Raw genomic sequence first — 27,015 nt, 5'->3', positions numbered from 1 at the left:
TGGCCCCGGCTCCCAGCGCCCCCCGCGCTCTCTGCTGGCGGAGCTGACAGGGCTGCGCGCCAGCCGTTCGCCGCCCCCCGCGAGGCCTTGCTTCATCCCGTAGCTTCTTCCCCTCTGGCCGAGGTTCTTGGCATCCTCGTGCGGAGGAACCCCGAGTGCTACAGGCGCTGCTGGGAGCCCGGACACTCCTGCACTCGCGCCCCTGTTGGGCACCTGCAGCGGCCTGGACCGGGACCCGGACCCGGACCCCTTGGCTGGCCGCGCCGCCCCGGGCCTCGAGGACACACCCCCTCCTGGTCCGCGCCTCGGGTCATCAGTCCCCTGGGTTCCTTTCCAACCCAGCGCCCGGTTCTCTTTCTGACCTTGTACCCTAAAGAACCTTATGGGAGGGTGCGCATCTTGATTGGATAAAAGGCCGGGTATGCAGACTTTTGGGGTGGGTGCACATTCACCTTTTCAAGAGCCTTGTACAAATTTGGTTAATCAGCCTGGAGTTCCTTGTTCCACCTGAGAGGCCGTCTTTTATCTCCCTGCGGTCCCATATTTTCAAGGACATTAAGTGGAGGACACTTGAAAGCTTCTCTGGGCCCTGACTTGGAGCTAGACCTGTTGGCCCGGTTGGATCATGGCTACAGTCATGAACCCTCAGGTCGACGTGGAAGTTGAGGAGTGCCTCATTATGAAAGTGGAAAAGGACTCCGAGTGGGCATCGGAGCCCATTCTGGAAAGATCAGACAGCACTGAATGTGAATCTTTTCGTAAATGCTTCAGGCAGTTCTGTTATGAGGATGTGACGGGACCCCATGAAGCTTTCAGTAAACTCTGGGAACTCTGCTGCCGGTGGTTGAAGCCAGAAATGCGTTCTAAGGAACAGATCCTCGAGCAGCTGGTAATCGAACAGTTTCTCACCATTCTGCCTGAGAAGATTCAGGCCTGGGCACAGAAACAGTGTCCAGAAAGCGGAGAGGAGGCGGTGGCCCTAGTAGTACATTTGGAGAAAGAGACCAGAAGACTTCGAAAGCAGGTGAGCGAGGATTTTAAAGTGATGTGGTGGGAAAGGCAGGTGGGCAGAGCTACATTTCTGAAAGAAGAGCTCGTTATAGAAATAAACGGGACTTTTAAAAGACCCATAAAGTGAATCCCCCTAAAAGCAGATTTGAATTTCATACTAAATGGAGGAGAGAATTTTGGTTGAACTGTTATCTTGCAGATTAAACTAAAAGTGTGGTTTGTGTGAACTGTAGAGACAGTATTAAATAGTTAATGCCTCCCAGGATTTGTCTTTGGTGAGAGAGGGAGAAGTCATGGGACACTCCAGAATCCTCCCTAGTCCTTTACCATTCCAGCAACCGCCTTATGAAATACTCTTGGCGCGGTGGTCCTTGGCACTCATCCAGTTTAACTGTCAGATGTCCTTGCTTACTGGTCTATAGTTACTTTCAACGCTCTTTTGATAACCGCATAAAGTCTGCAGTGTTTGAGAGGTTTACAGTTTCACCTTGCACAGGGTGTGCTCAGGAGTTGATTTTTTAAGTCTTCATTTCACTGGTGTTCTGATTAGTTCTCTGTGCACCTGATGGATAAGAGCACTTTGTAGGAATGACCCCTCAAAAATACACAAATAAAGAGCACTCTTCTTTTCCCATATTCCCAAACCATTGTGAGCCCACTTCAGTCCGTGGAGATTCCATTCCCCCTCAGTACTTCTATCCTTTGATGTCCCTGTTGGAGGATTTCACCCAGGTCTACAGTTCTTTCCTCCACCTTCCTATGTTGGTGCTGACTTTGTTTTGCAGGTCAGTAGCCCTCTACATTCAGAGAAGCAAGACCCACATAGAACTGTGTGGGAAGTAGCTGACTTTGAGCCAGAGCAACTGGAGACCCAGCACAGGGTTGTTTCTCGGGAGGAAGCTGGAAGCCTCCACTCAGGATACCAGGAACAGCTGAACCAAAAAAGGGAGCATAGGCCATTACCTATGAATGGTAAGGACTCAAAGGACACCAAGTCAGCGGCCATGTACTTTACACTGTATCCCTAACACTAGGGCTTGCTCAGTAGAAGTCCCTTTAATATACATTTGACAAGTAAATTGAATGTTTGAAATAATTTTTTCTTCCGTTTCAAGAGTCAGAAATATTTGCTACCAAAATAAAATGGGATCATAAAGGTGGAAATTAGGGAAACTTAGATTATCCAGGGAAGCCTTGAATCTTACTGTTACTTTAAAATGTCCATTCAACGTTGAGTTTGTGTCTTTAGTCATGCCATACGTACATGTGCTCTTGAACATCCTCTTGAAAAACTGTTAAGAAATGGAAACAAGGCATTTTTATTCCAAAAGTTGACTCACAAGATAAGGCATCCCAGAATAAAGTATGAGAGGGATAAATGGTAAGACTTTCCTAACAAGGGACACCAGTGTGCTGTTCTGAATAGGTATGATCCCATAGACTCCTGTGTTCAAATGCTTGGTTCATAGGGAGTGGCACTGTTGGGAGGTGTGGCCTTGTTGGAGGAAGTGTGTCACTGTCAGGCTTTGAGGTTTCCTATGCTTAAGCTCTGCTCAGTCTTCTGCTGCTGCCTACAGATGAGGATGGAGAGCTAGCTCTCAGCTCCTCCAGCACCATGTCTGCCTGCATGCTGCCATTTTTGCTTCCATGATGATAATGGACTAATCCTCTGAAACTGTAAGCCAGCCCAAATATAATGTTTTCTTTCATAAGACTTTTCCTGGTCATGGTGTCTCTTCACAGCAGTAAAATACTAAGACAACCAGCATATGAATTTAGCTGCCCTCCATATGACTTCAGAAAGTCAAATATGAGACAAAGAGGTGTCCCATCTTTCCGAGTCCAGTTACTTTTCCATCTCCTGAAGTGTGGCTTCATCCCAGGCCAGAAGTGAGCTGTGGGAGGAGCCTACCTAAGGCTTCATTCACATTTTGTCTGCCCTATGAAAACAAGTATTAATGCCTAAGAGGTTGAGATCTTGGGCTGGTAAAGACAAGCAGACCTGAGTTCATAACCCAGCTCTCTCATTTTTATTTATTTTCTCTGATAATGTCAAAATTATTCTTTTTTTAAGGGCATCCCATTCCTTTAATTTTTTTAAGATTTATTTATTTATTTTATGTATATGAGTACACCATTGCTCTCTTCAGACACACACCAGAAGAGGGCATCAGACACCATTGCAGATGGCTATGAGCCACCATGTGGTTGCTGGGAATTGAATTCAGGGCCTCTGGAAGAGCAGTCAGTGCTCTTAACCACTGAGCCATCTCTCCAGCCCGTCAAAATTATTGTTAAACTTCAACTCTGACTCAAAAATAGGAAATACTCACAATGGCTATACTGTCATTGCTGAATCCAACTCTAAATAAAAGAATGTATTACAAATATTAGTGGATTCTGAATTAGCCAGTGCATTCCTTAGCATCCTAGCTCCCTTTATCTTACGGGTTCGATAGCTCTAATGACTTTAGCTGATAAACTCTGTGTGACAGCAGATGGATATTTATTATGTCTTATCATCATTGGCATCCATGATGATACAGAGTTTTTTAGCTTGTTGAAGACTGAGGAATGGAGAGCAGAAATCTGAGGGTTAGATTTCTCAGAAAGATGATTAGCTCTGAAGGAGTGTGATTTCAGCCGTATACTTTTCAGAGACTGTGCTGTTTCCAAGAAGTTTATTCGGGAGCTGGTAAGATGGCTCAGCAGGTAAAAATGCTTCCTGCCATGCCTAATGACATGAGTTCTGTCCTGAGAACCCACACTGTGGAGAGAGAGAACCAACTCCTGAAATCTGTCCTCTAGTATCCATACGCATCATGGCGTGCACACACGCACGCATGTATGATGTATGCACTCGCAAACACTCAGAATACGCAGATAAAATGTAATTTTTTAAAATGAGGTGGTTTGAGGTGTTTGTTTTTGTCTTTAGCTCTATAGACAACAGGTAGCTCAAGCTTCTGAGATCTGCTCACAAGGAGGTTACACTGTCAGTTTCCCCAGTGAGCTCTGAGGAGGAGATAGACCGTCAAGACTGCTGTATAAAAAGCTCACTTTTCTCCTACCCTGAGGGGGTAGGAGATGTTTTGAAATGTTTGCTGTGCCCAAGGCTGTACTGTTTGACGTGTTGGCAGGACCTAAGTAAGTTCTTGGTTCTGAAACAGTCAACTTCTGCGAGGATGACAAACTGATAACCTGTACACCAAATGGGGCTTGTTAGATTTTACCTACAAAGAATTTTTGTTTGGTATTTGGAGATTTTGGGTTTGGGTTTGAGTTTGCTCTTTGTACTTAAGGTTTACAATTTGAGACTTTACTGAAGTCCCAGGTTTCCAGTGTCTTAGGGTTTCTATTGCTGTGATGAACACCATGACCAAAAGCAACTCGAGAAGGAAAGAGGTGATTTCACTTCTGCGTCCACATCAAAGGAAGTCAGGACAGGAACCTTGAGACAGGAGCTAATACAGGGGCAATGGAGGGATTCTGCTTACCAAATAGTCCTTCATGACTTGCTCAGCCTACTTTTTTATACCATCTATGCCCACCTACCCAGGGGTGACACTGTCAACAACTGGCTGGGCCCTCTCAGATTAATCATCAATCAAGAAAATACCCCACAGGCTTGTCTACAGGCTTGTAGTCTGGGGGTGCATTTTCTCAATAGAGGCTCCCTCTTCCCTGATGACTAGCTTATGTCAAGTTACATAAAAACTAGACAGCACATCTTGCTTCTCTTGGAAAAATAAGAAATGATGAGTCTTCAAGTCTACAATCTCACACTGAAGCATCATCATAGGCTGTGCCCTTCAGTACCTGGGCCCCAACCCTTTCCTTATACACTTTACCTGCGTGCTTGTTCCTGAACCATTTGAATTGTGAGCCCAACATTAGAATAAGGTAGATTTGCTCTGAACTCACTGAAAACCATTTCTATATGTAAGTTTTAATATCTTTTCATTACTTAAAAAGCAAAACAGCTTCAGGGTGTGGTGCCACACACCTTTAATCCCAGCACTCAGGAGGTAGAGACAGGTAGCTCCTTGAGTTTTAGGTCAGCTTGGTCTACAGAGTGAGTCCAGGACAGCCAGGGCTACACAGATTCCTTCCCACCCTCCCCCCCCCCTCCTTCTCTCTCCCCCCTCTCTCCCCCCCCCTCTCTCTTACACACACACACACACACACACACACACACACACACTTCAGAATACTATACACAATAATTATTTCTTCTCTTTTTCTAGCTCGCTCTTCTGTCTGGGTTCCTGTCCCTAGTGATGAGTGGAATGCTGTAGATGAGGAAGTGACAACCCAGGTAATTTACTCAAGTGACTTGTAATTGTCCTCCCTGGCCTTCCTTCTAGGGAATTCAGTCAGGTATTTCCTGTACTAGCCTACATTGTTTATACTTCTTCCAAGAGACTTTTCCCTTCATTTGTTTTCCAGAAAAGGTTGGACTCAGCCCTCTCAGTAATGGAACCCCTTGCTGGATCAGCTCTTATGCTGTCTCATCCTAATTCTTTAGTGTTATCTTCCTCTTGACTTGATATATGATACACACATTTCCTTAACTCAGTTCTTCTTTAGGGCTCTTCTCTGCTTCATTCATGGCTGATCATCCTTCAGAGACCCTTGCAGTTGACTTGGTAGTCACTGGTGTTAGTGTTGTTACAGGAACCAGTGAGAGATGTCCACACAGTGAGAAGCTTTTCCTACAAAAAGAGTGTACAGCAAGTTCCCGTGCACAGAGATCTCTACCATGAAATCAGGAAGGAAAGTGCAGGGAGCGTGGTTTCCTTGGGTAAGTGTTATTTCCTTTAAAATAATAGACCAGCAGATTTTATATATATATTAATTCCTAGTGGTAATTAATAGTTGTAAATGTTATTGCTTAATGCAGCAGTTCTCAGCCTGTGGGCTCAAACCCCTTTAGCAAATCTGTTAATCTCCAAAAATATTCACATTACAATTCACAAGCACAGTTATGGAGTAGCAACAAAAATAACTTTGGTTTGGGGTCACCACAACATGAGATTAAACAATATTAAACGGTTGCAGCATTAGGAAGGTTGAGATCCATTGGCTTAACAGATCTCCATGGATCATCCAGTGTAGTTACATATCTGTTTCCTTTCCTTATTCGTGTGCTCTTTCCAGTAAGAATATTATAATAGTAATTGGAGCACTGAACAGGAGTTAGATATGAGTGCCATATTTTATTACAGGAAATGAAAACTCACATCCATCAGCTGAAGGTCTGTGAAGTCACCAGGTCTTTCTACAGCTTGTTTTTATTTAATAATAATGACCTTAACACGTTACTAACATAGAGTTGCCTAATAGGTGGAAGAATAGCTGTTAAATGTTTGTTGGATGGGTAGAAATCTTAATAAATAAAAAGTAATTTAAATTCAGTAAACTTGGTAGCATATTGTGTCACTGTATAAGCAGGCTATCAGAGAACTCTCTCTGTCAACTTTAACAGGAGAGATAAGTGTTATCTATTCGTGTGGGAGCTTTTATTCAGAAGTCAGACTAATGTGAAATATTATAGGCCAGGGCTGGGGAAGCAGCTCAGTCAATAAAGCACTTGCATGTCATAAAGACATGAGCTTGGCATTTAAAGCCCACGTTTTTAAAAGCCAGGGGTGGTCGCATGTGCTTGTAAACCCAGGATGGGAAGGCAGAGACAGGCAGATCCCAGAAGCTCTCTGACCAGCCTACCTAACAATGAGATACTTGTTCCCCCAACATACAAAAAATGTGGATATACTGGAGGGATTGCTCAGTTGGTAAAGTGCTTACAAGAGAACCTGAATTCAATCCTCAGAACCCGTTTCAGAGACAAGACAGAGCAAGAAAACTTAATGTAGTAGTATGTTCTTATAATCCTGGTCCTGAGAGCAGAGCAGAGACAAGTGGATCCCTACGGCTCACTGGCAAGTAAGCCTAGCCTCCCGGATGAGTTACAAGTTGGTGAGAGAACTTCTGTAAAAATACAAACTAAAAGGCCAAGTGCAGTGGCCTAGTCTCTAAAGCCTGTACCCAGGAAGCAGAAGCAGCCAGATCTCTGGCTAAGTTCCAGGCCAACCGGACTGCACAGTGAGAACTATCTCAAAAAAGAAAAAGGAAACAGAGGGCTGGAGAGGTGGCTCACAGGTTAAGAGCACTGACTGCTCTTCCAGAGGTCCTGAGTTCAATTCCCAGCAACCACATGGTGGCTCACAACCATCTATAATGGGATCCAGTGCCCTATTCTGACATGTCTAAAAAAGCGATAGTGTACTCATATACATAAAATAAATAAATAAATCTTAAAAAAAAAAAAAAGAAAAGAAAAGAAAAAGGAAACAGTGCCTGAGGAATGCTACCTGAAGTTGGCGTCTGGCAACATAAAGGAACCCTTATACACACAGGCACACAAGTGAACCCCTACACACACAGGCACACAAGTGAACCCCTACACACACAGGTACACAAGTGAACCCCTATACACACAGGCACATAAAGGAACCCTTATACACACAGGCACACAACTGAACCCCTACACACACAGGCATACAACTGAACCCCTACACACATAGGCACACAAGTTTAACTCTACACACATACACAAAGTTGGACTGTAGCTGAAAAACACCTGTGGTTATCCTCTGACTCACACACATACATACAAGTTATATGTATGTATGCACTGATACCAATTTATAACCAATGGATATAAAGCAAGTATTACAAATACTATAATGCTAGCCATTCATACATTTAACTTTTCAGTTTGAGCTAGTCTGAGACTAGTGCAGTTTGAGAGGCCAGCCTGATTGCAGAGGGAGTTCCAGGACAGCCAGGGCCACACACACACACACACACAATTAAAAAATAAGTTTGGGATTGGAGAATGGCTCATTGGTAGCTCACAACTGTAGCTGGATATTTTATAATAAACTCAGTAATGTGGGAGGAGTTGGGAGGAACAAAGAAAGGAAGGAGAAGGGGGAGCAAAGAAGAGGCAGAGATGTAGGAGCCATGGAGGACCATGCATGACTTGAGAGCAGTCCTGGGTAACAACTTATATCATAAGGTTAGATATTGGGACACACCTCTAGTTGTGTGGGCATCTTGTTTATTGAGCATTACCAAACATATAAAGCCTTTGGATAACCTTTAAGCATTAGAGTCTCATTTCTACTGGGTACCATGTGGATGGCAGGATGGTCTGGGTTCAGCCCAGCTTTGTGGAGACAGTGTGGTAGATTGGCAGAGCCATTTTCCACGTTGGCATCTCGTGGGTGGCAGGGCCAGTGCTTCTAGCCTGCCTGAGCCAGTAGCCTGAGCCAAACAGCGGTGTGCTCTTGCAGCCACTTGTGGTCTTAGACCTTGCCTAGTCAGGAAAAAGGTGGGCCTGTAACAAGCCAGATTGGGTCCACCATTTTAAATTTTAACTTTAACACACAACCACACGTAACTCCAATTCCAGGAGATCCCAACATCCTCTTCCAGCCTCTGAATGCACTATACATACATTGTATACATACTCTTAACCTCTTCAAGCAAAACAGTTTTACATTGTTTATTTGATTTGTCTTCATCAAAGTTTTTGTTTGAACATTTGTTTCTTCTGCCAGATTTTTCCAGACTTATTGTATATTTGATAAGTAAAATTTTATGTAATTAAAATGTGAGGTTTCATTATTTTATATATATTTCATAGTAATGACCACAATTAATACATCCATCACTCACATCATTAACAGGAAGGATACTTAAAATCTATTCTCAGGCAAGATAGGGCTGAAGTACCCTATTCTAAGATACAGGCATCATTAGATTCCCAGAATGTATCCTGCTTAATGCTGAAATACATTCTTTATATCCATCCATATTGCCCACCTCAGACCCTCTGGAAACCAATGTTTTGTTCCTCTGTACACTGAGGGGTCTTTTTAAAGATTCCACATAAAGCTGAGATGGTATGATGTTTGTCTTTCATCGTCTGGCGTTTTTCACTTGATATAATGCCCTCCAGGTTCTAAATATCTAAAACATTAGGATTTCCTTCTTTGTATAATTTTTATGTTCCATTTTATAGATAAATTTTTCCATGGTTTCACATATTCTTTATTTTTATTTTTTAAATTTTATGTTCATGAGTATTTTGCCTAAATGTGTGTGTGTGCACGACATGTGTGCCTGATGCTCAGGGAGCCCAGAAGAGGGCATCAGATCCCTAGAACTGCAACTATAGGCAGTTGTGAGCCACCACGTAGGTTCTAGGAATCAAACCCAGGTCCTCTGGAAAAGCAGACAATACTGTTTACCACTGAGCCACTTACTTACTTTCTTTCTTTCTTTCTTTCTTTCTTTCTTTCTTTCTTTCTTTCTTTGCTTATTTACTTATTTATTTATTTATTTATTTATTTATTTATTTATTTATTTAATGTATGAGTACTCTGTTGCATATATATCTGTCTGCCTGAAGAGGGCATCAGATCCTCCTATAGATGGTTGCGAGCCACCATGTGGTTGCTGGGAATTGAACTCATGACCTCTGGAAGAGCAGCTTAGTGCTCTTAGCCACTGAGCCATCTTACCAGCCCAAGCCACTTTCAAATATTCTTTATGCATCCATGATAAATATTTGGGGGGTTTTCTTCACCTTAGATGCTATAAATGATGTTCCAGTAAACATCAGAGAGCTGGTGCCTCCACAGTGATTTGGTTTTCTTTACAAATATATCTAGAAGTGGGAGAGCTGGGACTCATGGGAGTTGTGGGAGTTTTTTGTTTGTTTGGTTGGTTGGTTTTTCGAGACAGGGTTTCTCTGTGTAGTCCTGGATGTCCTGGAACTCACTCTGTAGACCAGGCTGGCCTCAAACTCAGAAATCCGCCTGCCTCTGCCTCCCAAGTGCTGGGATTAAAGGCGTGCGCCACCACTGCCCGGCTTGGAGTTGTGGTTTTCAATGTTTTCAAGTCACCTCCCTCCTGTTTGCACAATGGCTAGATGAGCTCCCATCAGCAGTGCATGGGTTCACACTCTGTACCTCCTCACCAGCACCTCTCTCTCTGATGCTAACCATGGAACAGATGTGAGCTAACTCGTGGTCTTGATTTGCTTTTCCCTGTTAATTAATGGAATTGAGTACCTGTTCATGAGCCTGTTGGCCATTCGCACATCAAATACTTTGCCCATTTTTATCAGATTTTTTAAATAATAATTGTATGATCCCTTGTACATTTTCAATTTTAGCCTCTCACAGCATATATGGTTGTAAGTATTTCTGCCTGGACTGTAGGTTGTTACTTTGCTTTGTTGATTATTTCCCTTGCTGTGCTTAAGCTTTTATTGCCTCTACTTTGGTTGTTATGTCAAAGGGAAAAAAAAAACATTTCCAAGACTAGTGTCAATTCCCCTTTCCCTGTGCTTTCCTAGGGATTTTATGCTTTCAGGACCCACATTTAGGTTATATATACATATATATTACATATTACATAGGGTGGCCAGCAGTCAGTGTCTAGTGTCTTCCTCAGTTTTCTTCCACCACATTTCTGAGACGTGCTCTCTCACTGAACCTGGAGATCCTTTTGCTGCAATTACAAGTGCTTGTCACCATGCCTGTCTTTCATGGATGTTGGGGATCAAACTCAAATCTTTGTGCTTATATAGCAAGCACTTTGCCAACTGAGCATCCTCCCCCACCCCATATGTAGGTGTTTAATATATTTCAAGTTAATTTCTGTGAATGGTATAAGGTAATAGTCCAGTTTCACTCTTTTGCATGTAGTGATTCTCTTTTCCTAGGCCATTCATTGAACATAACTTTCCTCTTTCCTCGTAAGAGATTAGTTGACCATATATGAATGGATTTGTTTCAGAATATTATATCTATTCTATTTTATTTTCTCTATTTTATTGCAATACCATTCTGTGTGATTAATACAGCTAAATAAAATTTTTCATACTCCCAGAGGGTGTGTGTGTGTGTGTGTGTGTGTACATATATATACATTGAGACAGGATTTAGGGCATATATATATATATATACATATACATACACACACATATATATGTATATATATGTATATATGTAAAGGAAACAAATACTGAGTTAGCTGTTGTAGCTCAGGACTTGCATCCTAGCACTTAGAAACTGAGGCAGATGGGTTGTTAGAAGTTTGAAGCCATCATAGTGAGTTCCAAGCTAGCTTGGGCTACAGTATGATACAGTATCATCCAAAAAAAAAAAAAAAAAGAGTCAAAAGTAATGAAACATTTCCTACCTTTGAGGGCATTTCTGAAAGAACTAGCTAGATGGAAGCAGTACATATATGAAACAAGATGATGTCATTTCTAGATTTCTGTTCCAAAGAAGTCGTTTAAGTAACTACAGTGTGCATGGTCCTGCCTGAGGAAAGCTTTGGTGTAAACAAATAATTCAGGAGAACATGTTTTAACAGGAGGCGGGGGTGTGTAGTAATGACTTCTGCACCTACTGTGAAATATATTTCTCTTATTGTAGGAGACACTGTGTCTGCACCTAACAAAATAGCCCAGTTGGAACAAAAAAAGGAACCATGGACTGTAGGTCTACATTCCTCAAATAAAAGGAATAGTGTCCTGCAAAGCAACTACAAAGAGAAGTCAGTGCGCGCTGTTCAGATCCCAGCAAAGAATGCAGGGAAAGTGTGGCGAGAGCAGCAGCAGTGGGGTTTAGAAGATGAAAAGATTGCAGGTGTACACTGGAGCTATGAAGAAACCAAGACTTTCCTTGCGATTCTCAAGGAATCTCGCTTTTATGAAACACTCCAGGCTTGTCCCCGAAATAGCCAGGTATATGGTGCTGTGGCTGAATGGTTGCGAGAATGTGGCTTCCTCCGAACACCAGAGCAGTGCCGGACCAAGTTCAAAAGTCTTCAGAAGAGTTACCGGAAAGTGAGAAATGGCCACATGCTAGAACCCTGTGCCTTCTTTGAGGACATGGATGCCTTGTTAAACCCTACAGCTCACACTTCACCTACTGAGAGACCAAAGGCCGTGATCTCTCTCCCACTAAGGAGAACTGCTATTAGTGCTAAAGAGCAGGTCAGTTTGGTAGACGAGGAGGAAGGTGCTGAAGACTCCGATGGTGATGAAGTGGGCATTGAGTTTATACGCAAGTCTGAAATCCGTGCTGCCCCTGTCTTGTTTCAAAACCTAAGTGGTAAGAATTGTATTGTCCTCCCCTCACCCCTGGGCTTGGTATGAAGATAGAAGTGTACTCTTGTGGGAAAAGCATTACATTAGACTCATCCTGGAGAGGGCTCTCACACTCCAGACTGCTTTCACAGTGATGCCCCACAACTGAAAGGGCACTTGGGTGTTTGCTGCAGTCCCCAATGTAGCCTGATTGCAGCTCTCAGAAGCCCGCCGGCTCTTTGTCAGGTTAGAGTGAAGCATGGCTTTTAAACATTTGGGAGTCAGGGTAGAGAGATGACTCAGTGGTTAAAAGCCCTGGCTGAAAAATTAATTAATTAACTAATTAATTAATTTTTTAAAAAGCCCTGGCTGCTCTTACAGAGGACCCAGGTTCAGTTCCCAGCATCTACAAGGCAGTTCATAACCATCTGTCACTCCAGTTCCAGTAACTCCAACACCTTCTGGCCTCTGGGTATCAGACACATATACTACACATACATAGCTGCAGGCTTTCGTATACACATATATAATAAATCATATTCATCATAGTCCTTCCAATAGAAGGGAAGTAAATGGAGCTAAAGAGTTCTAAATGTCTAGTATTATTTGAGGATTACTATAATCAATTGTATTATAATAAATGAAGGCTGCATTATTAGTCCACACAGTATAGCCAATAACAAACAATATAAAGAAATAGAGAAAATGAAACAAACTTTTTTCTGCCCAATTTAAAATACAAGAAAGGAGAGTAAACAGAACATGGAACAGATGAGTCACTTGAAAGCAATAGTAAGAGCCAGGCCAGGTGACACACAACTGTAAAGCAAAAGTTGGGAAGCAGAAATAGCAAGAGTTTGAAGGTAGCCTAGACTAATAGCAGAACCCCCTCTCTAACTACATAAATGTAGAAACAAGGTGTCTTAGTTACTTTTCTGTTACTCTAGAGAGATACCATGCTCAAGACAACTTACAGAAAGAGTTTATTGGGCCTCACAGTTCCAAAGGGTTAGAATCCATGGCCAACACGGCATCAGGCAAACAGGCATGACGCTGGAGCAGTAGCTGAGAGCTTACATTCTAATCAGCATTAGAGGGAGGAGGGGAGAGGGTGAGCACTAGCTAAATAGGAAAATTGTGGGTTCAAAACCTCAAAGACTTCCCCAGTGACAAGCCTTCTCCAACAAAGCCACACCTCCTAACCCTTCCCAAACAGTTCCACCAATCAAGGACCAAGCATTCAAATATAAGAGCCTTTGGAGGCCATTCTCATTCAAACCAACACATCCTACTCCCTGGCCCCCACACACTTATTGTAAAATAATAAAGTTCATTTAGTCCAACTTCAAAAGTCCCCATAATCTTTCAGTCTCAAGAGCCTTAAAGTTCAAAGTCTCTTCTGAGAGACAAGGCAGTCTCTTAATTGTAACTATCTATAAAAATAAAAAAAGCAAATTACATACTTCCAACATGGAATAACACATCTTAAAAGGAGGAGTGGGACACGGTGAGGAAATACTGGACCAAAGCAAGACCGAAACCCAACAGGACAAACTACAAATCCCATAGTTGTGTGCCTGATTTCAGAAGCCTTTGATGGCTTTTCTGTTCCAGTGCTGCTAACTCTCACACATTTCCCTCAAGCTGATTTCACTCCCAACATGCAGCTCTCCCTGGCAAACATCCCAAGGCTTGGGTATCTCCAACATTCTAGAGTCTCCACCACAATCTGGGCTTCACTTCAGCTTCACACTGGCCTTCCTAGACCTCCGTACAAGAACTACCCTGCCACATGCCTGTCCCCAGTGGCTTTGCTTACCTGGTGAGGAAGATTCCACAACTCTTTATTCCTATATTCTTTATGACTCTAAAGCCAGAATCCTGTGGCTAAAGTTGCCAAGTGCAAGCTTGGAGTGAGTGGAGTCTGGCCCTCTTCTTGACTTACATTTACATAAGCTCTGATTTGTTGCTTTCATTTGTTTTAGGGCTGAAGACTCCTTGGCATTTCCTTTTTATAAGTCAGAAACTTAACTGAATGGGATGTTGTCCTGAGGACACTACTCTATATTTCATTTCACGTCAGACCTCATCTCTTTGAACACAAGACTTGTCTCCAGCATTCAATTTCCTGGTGCTCTTTTTCTCCTCAGATACTACAACTTATATTTCTTTGTGCCTGCTTGTCCTTTTTCATCATAGTCCCACATAAGAGCAGTCACTAATAACCACATGATACATTCAGCATTAATCTGCCCTGAAATCTCCTCTGCCAGCAAATAGTCCAAAACTCGAAATTAGCCTCAGGCAGATTCTTAGAACGAGGTCAAAAAGCGACACATTCCTTACTAAAATATCACCAGAATGCTTTCTACTCAGTGGTCTCTAGCTAGTAATTGTTCCTCTGGGAAACCTCTTGAGCTAAGCCTCCACAGTATGCATAGCTCTCAACACTACTGTTCTCCATGTTCCTACTCAATGGCCCATTAAGCCCCACTGAGAGTATTCAACCACTTCCCTATCCAAAGAGTTTCACATTCCTCTAAAAAAAACTATCACAGTCAGGCCTATTATATCAGTACCTATTCCTGGTACTAACTTCTGTCTTACTTCCACCAGCTGGGAACCAGGCATTCAGTGTATGAGCCTGTGGGGACCATTCTCATTCAAACCACCACACAAGAGTAAGATGGTAGAAATAAATCCAAATATATCACTAATTACAAATTTACTGAACCAAGATTATCACATTTAAAAACCCTGCGTATTCCTCATTATAGGAGAAGCACCCTAGATAAAAGACAGGCGTTAAAATACCAGGAGACTGGGCCTGGTGCTGCAAACCTGTAAACCCAGCCCTCGGGACCTGGCAAGAGGACTGTGAGATTGAGTCAAGCTTGAGCTACACAGTAAGGTCTTATCAAAAAAAAAATTGAAAAGATACTCTATGCAAATCTGTTGAATATTTGGGAACCAAGACACATAGAATTATACAGCCAGATAATAACTGTGACCATAGATGCATCAGGTAACCACATTGAGCTTAATTTTCTCGTGTGAAATATATGATTAAGAAGAACTCACAGAGTTAGCTGGGCAGTGGTGGCACATGCCTTTAATTCTGACACTCAGGAGGCAGAGGCTGGTGAAGCAATGTGAGTTCAAGGCCAGCCTGATGTACAGAATGAGCTCCAGGACAACCAGGGCTACACAGAGAAACCCTGTGTCAAAAATAAATAAATAAATAAATAAATAAATAAATAAATAAATACAAACAAAAATCAAAAACGTCACAGGATTATTACTGTCATTCAGTGGGATACAGGTGAAGGTACTCTAAAAAGGCTAAAATGTGTCACCGTTACTACTATTGTCCTTTCTAGTCCATTGTAATAATGACGATAAATCATTAGAATAGAAAAATAATTAGGCTAGGAAAGCTACAAATGTTCATGAGGCTATGTGCTGAAAATCAGCAGATCTGCTGACAAATGGGAGGATTATCTTGCATATACAGGTATTCACCAGTATGAAAACACAAGGGTCAAGCTCTTGGGGATGGTCTCAAGTATAGGAATCCAGTAATGGGGCTGGACACATCCAGTAAATATTGAGGCTAGCTACTACTTTTTCCAAAACACACAAAAAACATGTTTAACAAACTACTGAGAACAGTTTTATTCTGCTGTCTGTGCCATACAGATCATTCTCTCTCTCAATTAAAAGATTATCAGACCCACAGCTATTTGGACACAGCTCTCAGTCTCAAGGAAAACTGGTAAAAAGAAGTAATAAAAACTTTCAGTCTGTTCTTTTGGGGTTGTAATCCATTTTTCTGAACTACTTGGAAAAGACACTTGTAATTAGCTAAGTTCTTTAGTTAGATTCCATAGCAGAGGCAGTATGGGAGACTACACGGACTCTTCCAAGTAAACCCTTTTGGAATTTTGGCTAATTATTTAAAAATTGATGTCTGTGCAAGTTGAATCTTTGTATTCAGAAACACAGCATCTTACTTTTTCTAGTTATTTTAATGTGTTTAAATAAAGAATTATTTTAACATATACTTTCCTGCTTTTTACAAAGCTTGTTTCTGGATATTCCTTATTTCCTGTTGCTATCATGAATAGAACTTTTACTCATAATTTTCTTTATCTTCGAGACATTTGTAGATGTATACAATGAAATATGATCATATACGCCTGCCAATTCCCTCCAACTCCCCCAACAAATCCCCATCCCAACTTCATGTGTTTTTTATCTGTTTGTTTGTTTAACTAACCCACTAAATATAATTAGTCCTGTGCATATATATATATATATATATATATATATATATATATATACACACTATCCTCTGAAGCATGGGTAACCTACCAGTAGGAACTTCCTCAAAACAATTTGAAAGAGAACAATTTTGGAAGAGAACAATTCTGTCTCTTCCAAAAGCTGTCAAGTGCTGGTAGGGCATGGAGAACACACACACCTACCTATGCTAGAATTTTGACTGGCTGTGTAAGACTTCTACAAATAGCCATCCCTGCTGTGAGTTTGTGAGTGTAGTAGCCTGTCATGTCCAGAAGACAGTGTTCCACAGTACTCTTCTCTGAGTAAGACTTGTATTCTATTACACTGTAGAATGTGTGGGATAGAGAAGTTCCTGGCTGCTTTTCTTATATTTTTAAACTTTATCCTTGAACGGCAGGAGTGCATTGGGGCTATGAAGAAACCAAGACTTTTCTTGATATCCTTCAAGAGACCCGATTTTATGAAGCACTTCAAGCCTGTCATCGGAAGAGCAAATTGTATGGAGTCGTGGCTGAACAACTTCGAGAGTGTGGCTTTCTCCGGACACCAGAACAATGCAGGACCAAGTTCAAAAGCCTTCAGAAGAGTTACCGAAAAGTGAAGAATGGCCACGTGCTGGAGTCCTGTGCATTTTACAAGGAGATGGATGCCCTAGTTAACTACCGTACATCTTCCCTTTCCACCACCACCTCAGAAGAAATTCCATCACTCTCAAGGCAAGAAAGGGGGCATATTGAGGCTGAACCCCAAGAACCTACAACCTGGGAAACTGAGGAGACCTTACAGGAGGCAGTGTTAGAAGATTCTGGCAGCGAGAGAATGAGTGAGGAGGAAATTCTAGAAGAGCCAGAATTTGAAGGACCTTCAGGACTTCCGCAAAGCCCAACGGGTAAGGTCATGGGGCTTCTGGTCAAAGTGAGGAGAAGGTGTGGCTTCCTAAAAATCAGTACCACCTGGTGCAGAGCTCACATACGTTTATCCACTCAGAAGATATTTGAGTGCTGTTTGCTGTTAGGAAAAGGGAAATAGAACCAAGTAAAATGGGTCTTGTTCTCATGCGACTTCCCTTTCAAGGAGGGCCTCAGCTGCTCACATTCTGTTGGTTCAGACTTTGTGACTTAAGCCTTGGTTTCTGTCTTGGTGGGTCAGACAGTGTTTTGTTTCTGGAAAAACTATAGAGAAGAATGTGAGATTCTACATTAAAAAAAATAATAATAATACTTGAAGGAGGAGGGCCGTCAGTAAGCTCCAATCAGAAACATCTCGCTGCTGTGGGTGTGATGTGTGAGGTTTCTTCTCTGGTCCCTTCTGGAAGGCAGGGACCAGACGAGAGACTTGATTCTGCTCCTGAGCTTCAGCAGCGTGCTTGCCACTGCCCACTGGGTGTGCTTGTTGGCAGCTAAACTACTGACTTAAGCATAGGCATACCTAAAACCCACGGTGTCCTGTAAAGAGCATCTTAATGCCTCGGCGCTCAGCATTTACACCCAGGTAGGAGACATGGCTTGCTGAGTAGACTGTCGCCTCTGCCTGCCAACTTCCACTGCCATAGCCCCTGTTCTCGTTCCTCTATCCTTCTCTGTCCCTTGCCTAGACTGTAAAAGTCTCAAAACCAAATTTTCTCACCCATACTTTTTTTTTTTTTTTAGAGAAAGAAAGAGAAAAAGAGGCCCCAACTGTAGCTCAGGCTGGCCTGGAACTCAATTCTCCTGCCTATGCCACTTGAGCTCTGGGATTGCAGGCACGTTCCATCCTGCCCAGCTTCTCACCTGTGTTTTGTTAAGCCACACTTACTCTGTGCTCATCCTATCCTTCAAGTCCTGTTTGCTACTATTTTCTTTCTCTAGGTTTACTTTGAAACAAAACTCCTTGCTGTGTTCTGCATGCCCCTTAAGCTCTCTCATACCTAAGCCGTGGCTCATGATCCCTGCCAAACTCCACACCTTGAACAAATTTGTCTCTATACATCTGTGGGCATTTTACCTTCATGTACGTCTGTGTAACATGTACATGTCTGATGCCCACAGAGGATAGTAGAGGGTTTTAGTTCCCTGGAACTGGAGTTACAGGTAGTTGAAAGCCATAAACCCAAGTCTCTGGAAAAGCAACCCATTCTTTAACTATTGAGCCATCTTTCTGGTCCAAGCTTCCTTTTTAATAACTATTAAGAGTCCCTGTGAATATTTTTAGGTGACTTCCAGAATGTAATTAAATTGTCAGTTACTGTTGGAATCAACTTAATAGGCTATGACTTCCTCTAAATCCCAGAACAATGTTGGATCTAATAAGAAAATATCTTTCTCCACATCCTCACCAACATGTGCTATCACCTGAGTTTTTGATCTTAGCCATTCTGACTAGTGTAAGGTGGAATCTCAGGGTTGTTTTGGTTTGCATTTCCCTGTTCACCGAGGACATTGAACATTACTTTAAGTGCTTCTCAGCCATTCAGGATTCCTCTGCTGTGAATTCTCTGTTTAGTTTACCTCATTTTTTGATTGGTTTGTTTGTTTTTTTGGAGGTTAGCTTCTTAAGTTATATATTTTGGATATTAGCCCTCTATTGAATGTGGGATTAGTGAAAATTTTTTCCCAATCTGTAGATTGCTGATTTGTCCTATTGACTTTGTCCTTTACTGTACAATATGTTTTTAGTTTCATGAGGTTCCATTTATCAATTTTTAATCTTAGAGCCTGAGCCATTGGAGTTCTGTTTAGGAAATCTCCTCCCCCATACCAATGAGTTCAAGGCTCTTTCCCACTCTCTCTTCTATCAGATTCAGTGTATCTGGTTTTATGTTGAGGTCCTTGATCCACTTAGACTTGAGCTTTGTGCAAGGTGACAAGTATGGATATATTTTCATTTTTCTACATACAGACTGCCAATTAGACCAGCACCATTTATTGAAGAGGCTTTCTTTTTTTCCACTGTATATTTTTGGCTTTTTGTCAAAGATCAAGTGTCCGTAAGTATGTGGTTTTATTTCTGGGTCTTCAATTCTATTCCTTTATCAACCTGTCTGTCTCAGTACCAATACCATGCAGTTTTTATCACTATTGCTCTGTAGTACAGCTTGAGGTCAGAGATGGTGATTTGCCCCAGAAGTTCTTTTATTGTTAAGAATTGTATTCTCTATTCTGGGTTATTTGTTTTTTTTCAGATGAATTTGAGAATTGCTCTTTCCATATCTTTGAAGAATTGAGTTGGAATTTTGATAGGGATTGCATTGAATCTGTATGTTGCCTTTGGTAGGATGGCCATTTTTACTATGTTAATTCTACCAATCCTGAGCATGGGACATCTCCATTTTCTGAGGTCTTCTTTGATTTCTTTCTTGAGAGACTTAAAGTTCTTGTCATACAGACCTTTCACTTGTTTGGTTAGAGTTACCCCAAGATATTTTATAATATTTGTGACTATTATAGAGGGTGTTGTTTCCCTAATTTCTTTCTCAGCCTGTTTATCACTTGTATAATGGAAGGCTACTTATTTACTTGAGTTAATTTTATATCCAGCCACTTTGCTGAAGTTCTTTATCAGCTGTAGAAGTTCTCTGGTAGAATTTTTGGGGTTGCTTATGTACACTATCATATCATCTACAAATAGTGATAACTTGACTTCTTCTTTGCCATGGCTGCCCTCCAAGAGGCCCAACAAGCACCTGAAAAATTCAGGCGCAGATATTTACATCCAACCAATGGACAGAAGCTGAGGACCCCTATGGTTGAATTCGGGAAAAGCTAGAAGAAGCTGAGGAGGAGGGCGACCCCATAAGAGACAAGCAGTCTCAACTAGCCTGGACCCTCGAGATCTCTAGGACACTGAGCCATCAACCAGGCAGCTTACACCAGCTGATATGAGGCCCCTGACACATACACAGCAGAAGACTAGACAGAGATCTGGCCTCAGAAAAGATGCATCTAACTGTGGAGAGACTTGAGGCCCCAGGGAGTGATGAGGTCTGGTGGGCTGGGAGTGAAGTGGGTAGGGACATCCATCCTCTTGGAGATGGGGGAGGAGGTATGGGATGGGGACACAATCAGCAGTGAATGGACTGGGAGGTGGTAGCAGCTGAATTGTAAAGGAAGATGAAATAATATAATTATTATTTATTAATAATAATTATTATTATGAGAAAACCTCAAAAGAAGAGCTAACATCACAGCAGATTTTTATATAAGTTAACGAACTGACTGTGGGCAGCCCTTTTCTTCCCAACTCATATTGTAGCTAGCCCACTCACAAGCAGTTTCACTGGAACATATGGAAGGGAAGTCATGTTGACACTTACAAGTAGGAACAAGATGGTTGCTTTAAGAACAAGGATTTGGGATCAAAGCTACATTGAGTCTAAGTACTCAGCTTTTGAAATGTTTGTGGATGGCAATAATGCAAATTTTAGAATTTGCATCAAAGTAGTCTGTGTGGAGAGCAAGGAGTGTGTGTGAATAGAGATGACACTGCATTAGTCATAAACAGATCGTTGTTAAAGGTAAGTAAGCAGTTCATAGGAGTTCTTTAAACATATTACACTGCTTATTCTCTGTGTGTGAATTTCCCATAATTAAAAATTGATTTAAAAAAAACAAAATTAACAAGTGACCAGGATGTTGCCAGAACAAAACTATGTCATTCCAAAGTTTCTGTCTCCATAGGGCCTATGTCATCCATAAACCTCCACAGAGAAACTGAATCCAAAATGCACCTTACAGTGAATGGAGTGTAATGAAAGAGTAAAAAAATCCCAGCTTTGAAAATGATAAAACAGAGTATTTGTATTATTGTGCTCTGTGAGGTGACCAAAAAACAAGCTACAAGATGATATGAGAAAAACAGTACTGTAAACTAGAACCTGACTAGCTATTGAACTGTTGAGAAGTACCATGATCAATTTAGAGTTGTCTATTAGAGTTTATTCAAATGAGGTATAGTACAATATTTAGTATAGATGTGAAAGAAGAAAAACAAAATGAGCTACTTCCAGGAAATAAACCTAGTTATTGCTAAGTTAATTAGGATACAAATGGAGACTAGTATCTTGATATACAATTCAGTTCAAAACCATTTTGAGGACTCACACTGTGGCAAGTGTCATTGGCCTTCTTATAGAACTGAAAGAGGGTAAAGCATGGTGGATCAGTCAAGTCACAGTGTGTGGCTGTGAACATTAGAGGATCGTAAGCATTGTAGGGATGGTTAATTGTTTTTGTTAATACTGGAATTTTGTGAAATTCTATTGTCTTTTCTTTTTCCAGATTTTGAAATTGGAAGTATTATTAAGGAAGATCCAACACAGTTAATATTTAAGGACACAGAGCCCCATAGGGTATTAATAGAAAAACCTAAAAGATTTGTTTCCCAGAATACCAACCCCAGTAAATACTGTAAAAGGGAGTACTTCTCAGGAAGACACTGGGAAAACCTTCAAGGAGTTAGACAGGGAAAACTGATGTCTCAACCTAAAGATGCAGGGAAGGCTGTGGTGCATCAGAGGCCTTTTGTGGGAAGGAGACCATACAGACTTCTCAAATATGGAGAAAACTTTGGAAGGAGTGCCCGTCTTATGTACAGGATGACCCACCAGAAGGAGAATCCTTACAAGTGTGGTGTCTGTGGGAAGTGCTTTGGTAGGAGCAAGAGCCTAATAAGACACCAAAGAATTCACACTGGGGAGAAGCCTTTCAAATGTCTTGACTGTGGGAAAAGCTTTAATGACTCCTCAAATTTTGGAGCCCACCAGAGAATCCATACTGGAGAGAAGCCGTACAGATGCAGGGAGTGTGGGAAATGCTTCAGTCAGAGCTCAAGTCTTATCATCCATCAGAGATCCCACACTGGAGAGAAGCCCTATCAGTGTGAAGAGTGTGGGAAAAGCTTCACCAACAGTTCTCACTTCAGTGCCCACCGCAGAGTCCATAGTGGAGAGAATCCTTACAAATGTGGAGACTGTGAGAAGAGCTTCAATAACTGCACAAGCTTCCGAGAACACCGGCGAATCCACACTGGAGAGAAGCCCTACACATGTGCCCAGTGTGGCAAACATTTCACTAAGAGCTCTTTCCTCACCAAACACCAGGAAGTCCACGTGAGAGAAAAGCTGCCGCCATACTCACACTCTGTGTACTCCCCAGAGAACCTACTGAAGGGCAAGAGTGCCGAGCTCAGGAAGACCTTTTGACAGGGAGCTTGCCTTTCCAGTTGCCCCATTAGCCATCCACTTGCTCCGTTAGCCATCTGATCCTAGTCCTGCTCTTGGAAGCAATCTTTTCTTAGCTATAAATTACAGTTCCCAAGACAGGCCTGAGAATAGAAATAAACATCTCATCTGTTCTCACCTCATAGTCTAACATGCTCAGTCTGCCTCTCTCCTGAGTCATGGCAGCTTCAATTAATGAGATGATAGGGTTTTTTTTAATTCAGAATAGAATTCTCTCTAGAATGTTGAGGCTAATGCTATTGTCCACCAACTTTCAAAACTTGCACATGGATGAATCCATATATTTTCAAATATATGAATGGTGAAAAGTTTTTATGGTGTTATCTATCACCCATATGAGATCTTGGCAACTTGACAATGGATTTTCATATCTGGATAGAATTTTAAGGAGTTTGATAAGAACTGTATCAGATCCATCTTGGTTTTGAGGGTACAGAAGGAGAGTGAAGGTTTTATAGCTACCTTCAGAAGTCTGTATCAAGAAGTTAATCCAAATAGCTAGGGTCTAATTTCCTGTGTTATTACAGAAATCATTTTGCTAATACCTTGTCCTCCACCAAGATAAGCACTTGCTCATCCTTCATCTCCCTTTTTGTTCCTGAAGACTTAATTCCAGTGGCTGCTGCTTCTCCAGTGACAAATGATCCTTGTACTGTTTATCACAAGTCTATACTTACCTCTTAATTGTTCTTGGTGCTCTTGTCTGACTCTTCTGGGCTTCCTTACCCACTCAGATGGGAGAGGACACACATTAGTGCTGTCTCATTAAGAGACAGTCAGATTCCAACTCTACTTCTACCCCATCACTTCTCTGACTCTTAACCTAAAGCAAGACCTTCCAGTATGTTGTCATATTTCAAATTGCCTAGCTCTACATTTCAGTGTAACATCATAGTGTTTCTAAAAGCTTAAGGCTGTAAGGAAGAAAAGACCTGAAGTATTTCATTGACTCTTTAGGCCTGTTTTAGATCATAGAGCTACCTCAGTCCAGACTACACTTCCAGGGTTGGCTGTTACACTACTAGTCTCTAGTTCCCAAGTTTCTAGTTCCTGTTTGTGGGATTATAAACCTGACTATAAAGTCCTAAATAATTACACCACTCTATAGTTCACTCAGTGAAAGTGAAATTAATTATAAATTCCACTCTACCACCTTATTTTCCCCATTGTCCTGTTCTGGAAAAAAAAAAAAAAAAAAAACTTCAATAATTCCTTGGCATTAACCAGGTATATTCTGTCAAAAAGTTTCTGGTGGGGAAATAATTAACTCGTATAGAATTACAGATGAAATTTGATCTTTCCAAACCAGTTACTTGAAGTTGAAGCCTGTGGTGTTCATACCTTTAATACATAGGTAACCCCATGTAGCTTTGCTTTGGGGAGGGAGAGAACCATAGTCAGGTGTTTCTAGGTTCTCCTGTCATATGATCTCATTTGAAAATATCTAGAGATGATATTTTCATGTGAGTATATTTGAATCTTTTGAGACCTATTCAGCAAAGTATCAAAGAGGATAGACATTGTATAAAGAAAAGTGCTTTATGGTGCCAACGTAGGATATAGCCTGTTGGAAGGCAAAGTGACTCAGGTAAATGCTGATAACTGTTTGTGGTGTGTGTTTGTTGGAAATGTTATAACTGCTGACAACTATAACAGTAGCTAATTTCCTGTGTGTTGTCTGAAATAGAGACCCCTAATGGTACATACAGCTTCATGTTGGTATTGTGCCTAGACCAGTAAGATTGTATGGTGCCAGTGGACTTGTGCTTATAATCATGTAGACGTTCTGGGATTCCAGTTCTAGAAAAGATGCACATTAGTCTAAATTACCACTTAGTAACTTGTACACAGGATTGATACATGGAAGCATGATTCAGAAAGTAGATGGCTTGTTCACCAACACTTATGTACTGTTATGTATAAGACCATGGGGTTTTTTTAATTTAATTTTTTTACACTCCAGATTTTATCCCGCTCCCAGTCCACCCTCTGACTATTCCACATCTCATAACTCCCCCACCCCCCACCCCAGTCTCCACAAGGATGTCCCCACCCCTCCACCTCAAACTCCACCAGACCTCCCCACTCCCTGGGGCCTCCGGTCTCTTGAGGGTTAGGTGCATCTTCTCTGACTGAACCCAGACCTGGCAGTCCTCTGCTGTATATGTGTTGGGGGCCTCATATCAGTTGGTGTATGCTGCCTGGTTGGTGGCTCATTGTCTGAGAGATCTAGGGGGTCCAGGTTACTTGAGACCTGGTCCTCCACAAGGTTGTCCTTCTCAGCTTCTTCCAGCTTTTCCCTAATTCATCCACAGGGGTCAGCAGCTTCTGTCCATTGGTTAGGTGTAAATATCTGCATCTGACTCTTCCAGCTCCTTGTTGGGTCTTTCAGAGTGCGGTCATAATAGGCCCATTTTTGTCCCTGCAGTTCTTTTAGACAAGAACAATTATGGGTCAGGGTTTTTAACTGGGATGGCAACCCCATCCCTCACTTGATGCCCTGTCTTTCTGCTGGAGGTGGGCTCTACAAGTTCCCTCTTCCCAATGTAGGGCATTTTATCTAAGGTTCCTCCCTTTGAGTCCTGAGAGTTTGTCACCTCCCAGGTCTCTGGTACATTATGGAGAGTCCCCCACCTCCTACCTCCTGAGGTTGTCTGTTTCCATTCTTTCTGCTGGTCTTCAGGGCTTCAGTCCTGTTCTCCCACCCAATACCTGACCATGTTCCCCTCTTCCTCTCTCTATTCCTTTTCCCACGCAGGTCCCTCCCTCCCCCCTCCTGTGATTGCTTTCTTCTCCCTCCCAAGTGAAATTGAGGCAATAAGACCATGTTTTAACCACAGAGAGGAATACAAAGATAATGGAATGTCATGGCTATACTCTACCAAGTAAGTGTTACAGAAGAACTCCATGGTGATGTAGAAGGTCAGTCACCCCATCTAGAGGAGTTGCAATCACATCCTGAAGACCTTCTGTAAACTGCATAGAAAACCAGTTTGGATACCACTTTTTGACACACTTTCCCAGCAACAGAAAAGATCCAGGGTCTGTTCTGTCTCCACCACAACAAAGTAATTGTCGCTGTATCTAAGAAACAGTGGGAGTGAGGTTTGAGTTCCTGTACCTATAGCCCTAATCATAAACAATCCGTTGGGATGTGTATTAATCAGTGGGCCTTATCTCAGTTCTTAAGGAACAGATCTTCCTACCATCTTAAACCAAGGTGCTTGTTTACATGTTTCTCTTGTCAGCGGATGTGTGAAAGTTAGAATAATACATTCAGTAATACATCTCTACCACATCTCTGAAATAATCAATAGATCTCAATACCAAGGACTTCAAGGAGGGAAAGAGGGTTGTTTAAAAAAAAAATCTTACACTGTGATTTTTATAACTTGCTGCTTCTCCGTTGTTCTGGCTGCTGGAAAGCTCAACAGGACAGTCCACTTCAGCCAACTAGCCACATGTATTTATTTTACTCCCTCATATTTTTTTGGAGATTGTCTCAATCCTGTTTTTGAACAATGGTATATGTATAAACAGATTATTTTCAGGCATTCTGTCAAAGACATTTAGAAACTTTGCATTTCCTGCCTAGGCTTTCATTGATTTCCACAAATACCTCACTAATTTTTACTGATGATTATGTTACATATTCAACCTAATTCATTCATCTGGAAAGAAACATGTTTTTGTAAAGAAGAAAACTCACACATTAAACAGGTCAGGGCATCTTGCCACTGAGGAATGTGTATTAGACCAGAAGCCAGAAGAACCACTTCCTGGATATAATCTGGTAAATCATAACTTCTTTATGAGTAGTTAACTTACTTGCCAAAATTCCAGGGGTATTCATGTTCATGAAGCCATGAAGGAACACTAAGGCCAGACTCACACCCTGGCTGTAGACTGAATGCCACCTCTGGGCCCCACTGAGTCCATCTCATACCTTAGAAAAATGACAGCAGTGTCAGCCCAGCTTGCTCAGAAGAGAGAAAAGACAAGCCACTTGTATGCAGTACCAGAAAAGCCCTTCCTTCTCCCCATCACTCTGAGAGTCAAGGCTGGGTAGGTAGAGTGGATAAAGTATTTTGTGAGTTCTGGTGCTCAGTGACACACAAGATTCGTGGATTAGGAAACCCCCAGTGGAAGGAGCAGCTGAGTAGTTTGTGTGATCCAAAGCCTCCACCTCCACCTGAGTGCACTCCGAGTGTAAATGGACGTCTGTCTTCATTTTGTACTAATGTTCACCTAGGTGTCTTCTTGGAAGCTTGTGTGTGAAATGTCTACAATAAATGGCTACCTTTGG

At 41.8% G+C, this 27,015-nt stretch overlaps 1 protein-coding gene across 1 annotated transcript; it reads left to right on the top strand.

Annotated features, from left to right (window-relative positions):
- The first annotated feature begins 29 nt into the window (after nt 1–29).
- Zkscan2 (zinc finger with KRAB and SCAN domains 2) lies at nt 30–27,015 on the top strand. Its single transcript, XM_034493729.2, has 7 exons — nt 30–1,024; nt 1,797–1,983; nt 5,259–5,329; nt 5,689–5,815; nt 11,532–12,212; nt 16,890–17,381; nt 21,748–27,015. The coding sequence occupies exons 1-7, from the start codon at nt 626–628 to the stop codon at nt 22,668–22,670; spliced, it is 2,880 nt and encodes a 959-aa protein (XP_034349620.1). The 5' UTR covers nt 30–625; the 3' UTR covers nt 22,671–27,015.

The sequence above is a fragment of the Arvicanthis niloticus genome, chromosome 1, assembly GCF_011762505.2.
Source record: "Arvicanthis niloticus isolate mArvNil1 chromosome 1, mArvNil1.pat.X, whole genome shotgun sequence".
NCBI lineage: Eukaryota > Metazoa > Chordata > Mammalia > Rodentia > Muridae > Arvicanthis > Arvicanthis niloticus.
Note: the sequence above shows the minus strand (reverse complement) of the source record. Positions and strands in the feature narration are given on the sequence as shown.

Bases quoted from the DNA above. Each gene is read 5' to 3' on its own strand.
- Zkscan2 (XM_034493729.2), top strand. From the start codon at position 626: ATGGCTACAGTCATGAACCCTCAGGTCGACGTGGAAGTTGAGGAGTGC. The intron at 1,984-5,258 runs GTAAGGACTCAA...CTCTTTTTCTAG, and splicing joins TAGGCCATTACCTATGAATG to CTCGCTCTTCTGTCTGGGTT. The intron at 17,382-21,747 runs GTAAGGTCATGG...TTCTTTTTCCAG, and splicing joins ACTTCCGCAAAGCCCAACGG to ATTTTGAAATTGGAAGTATT.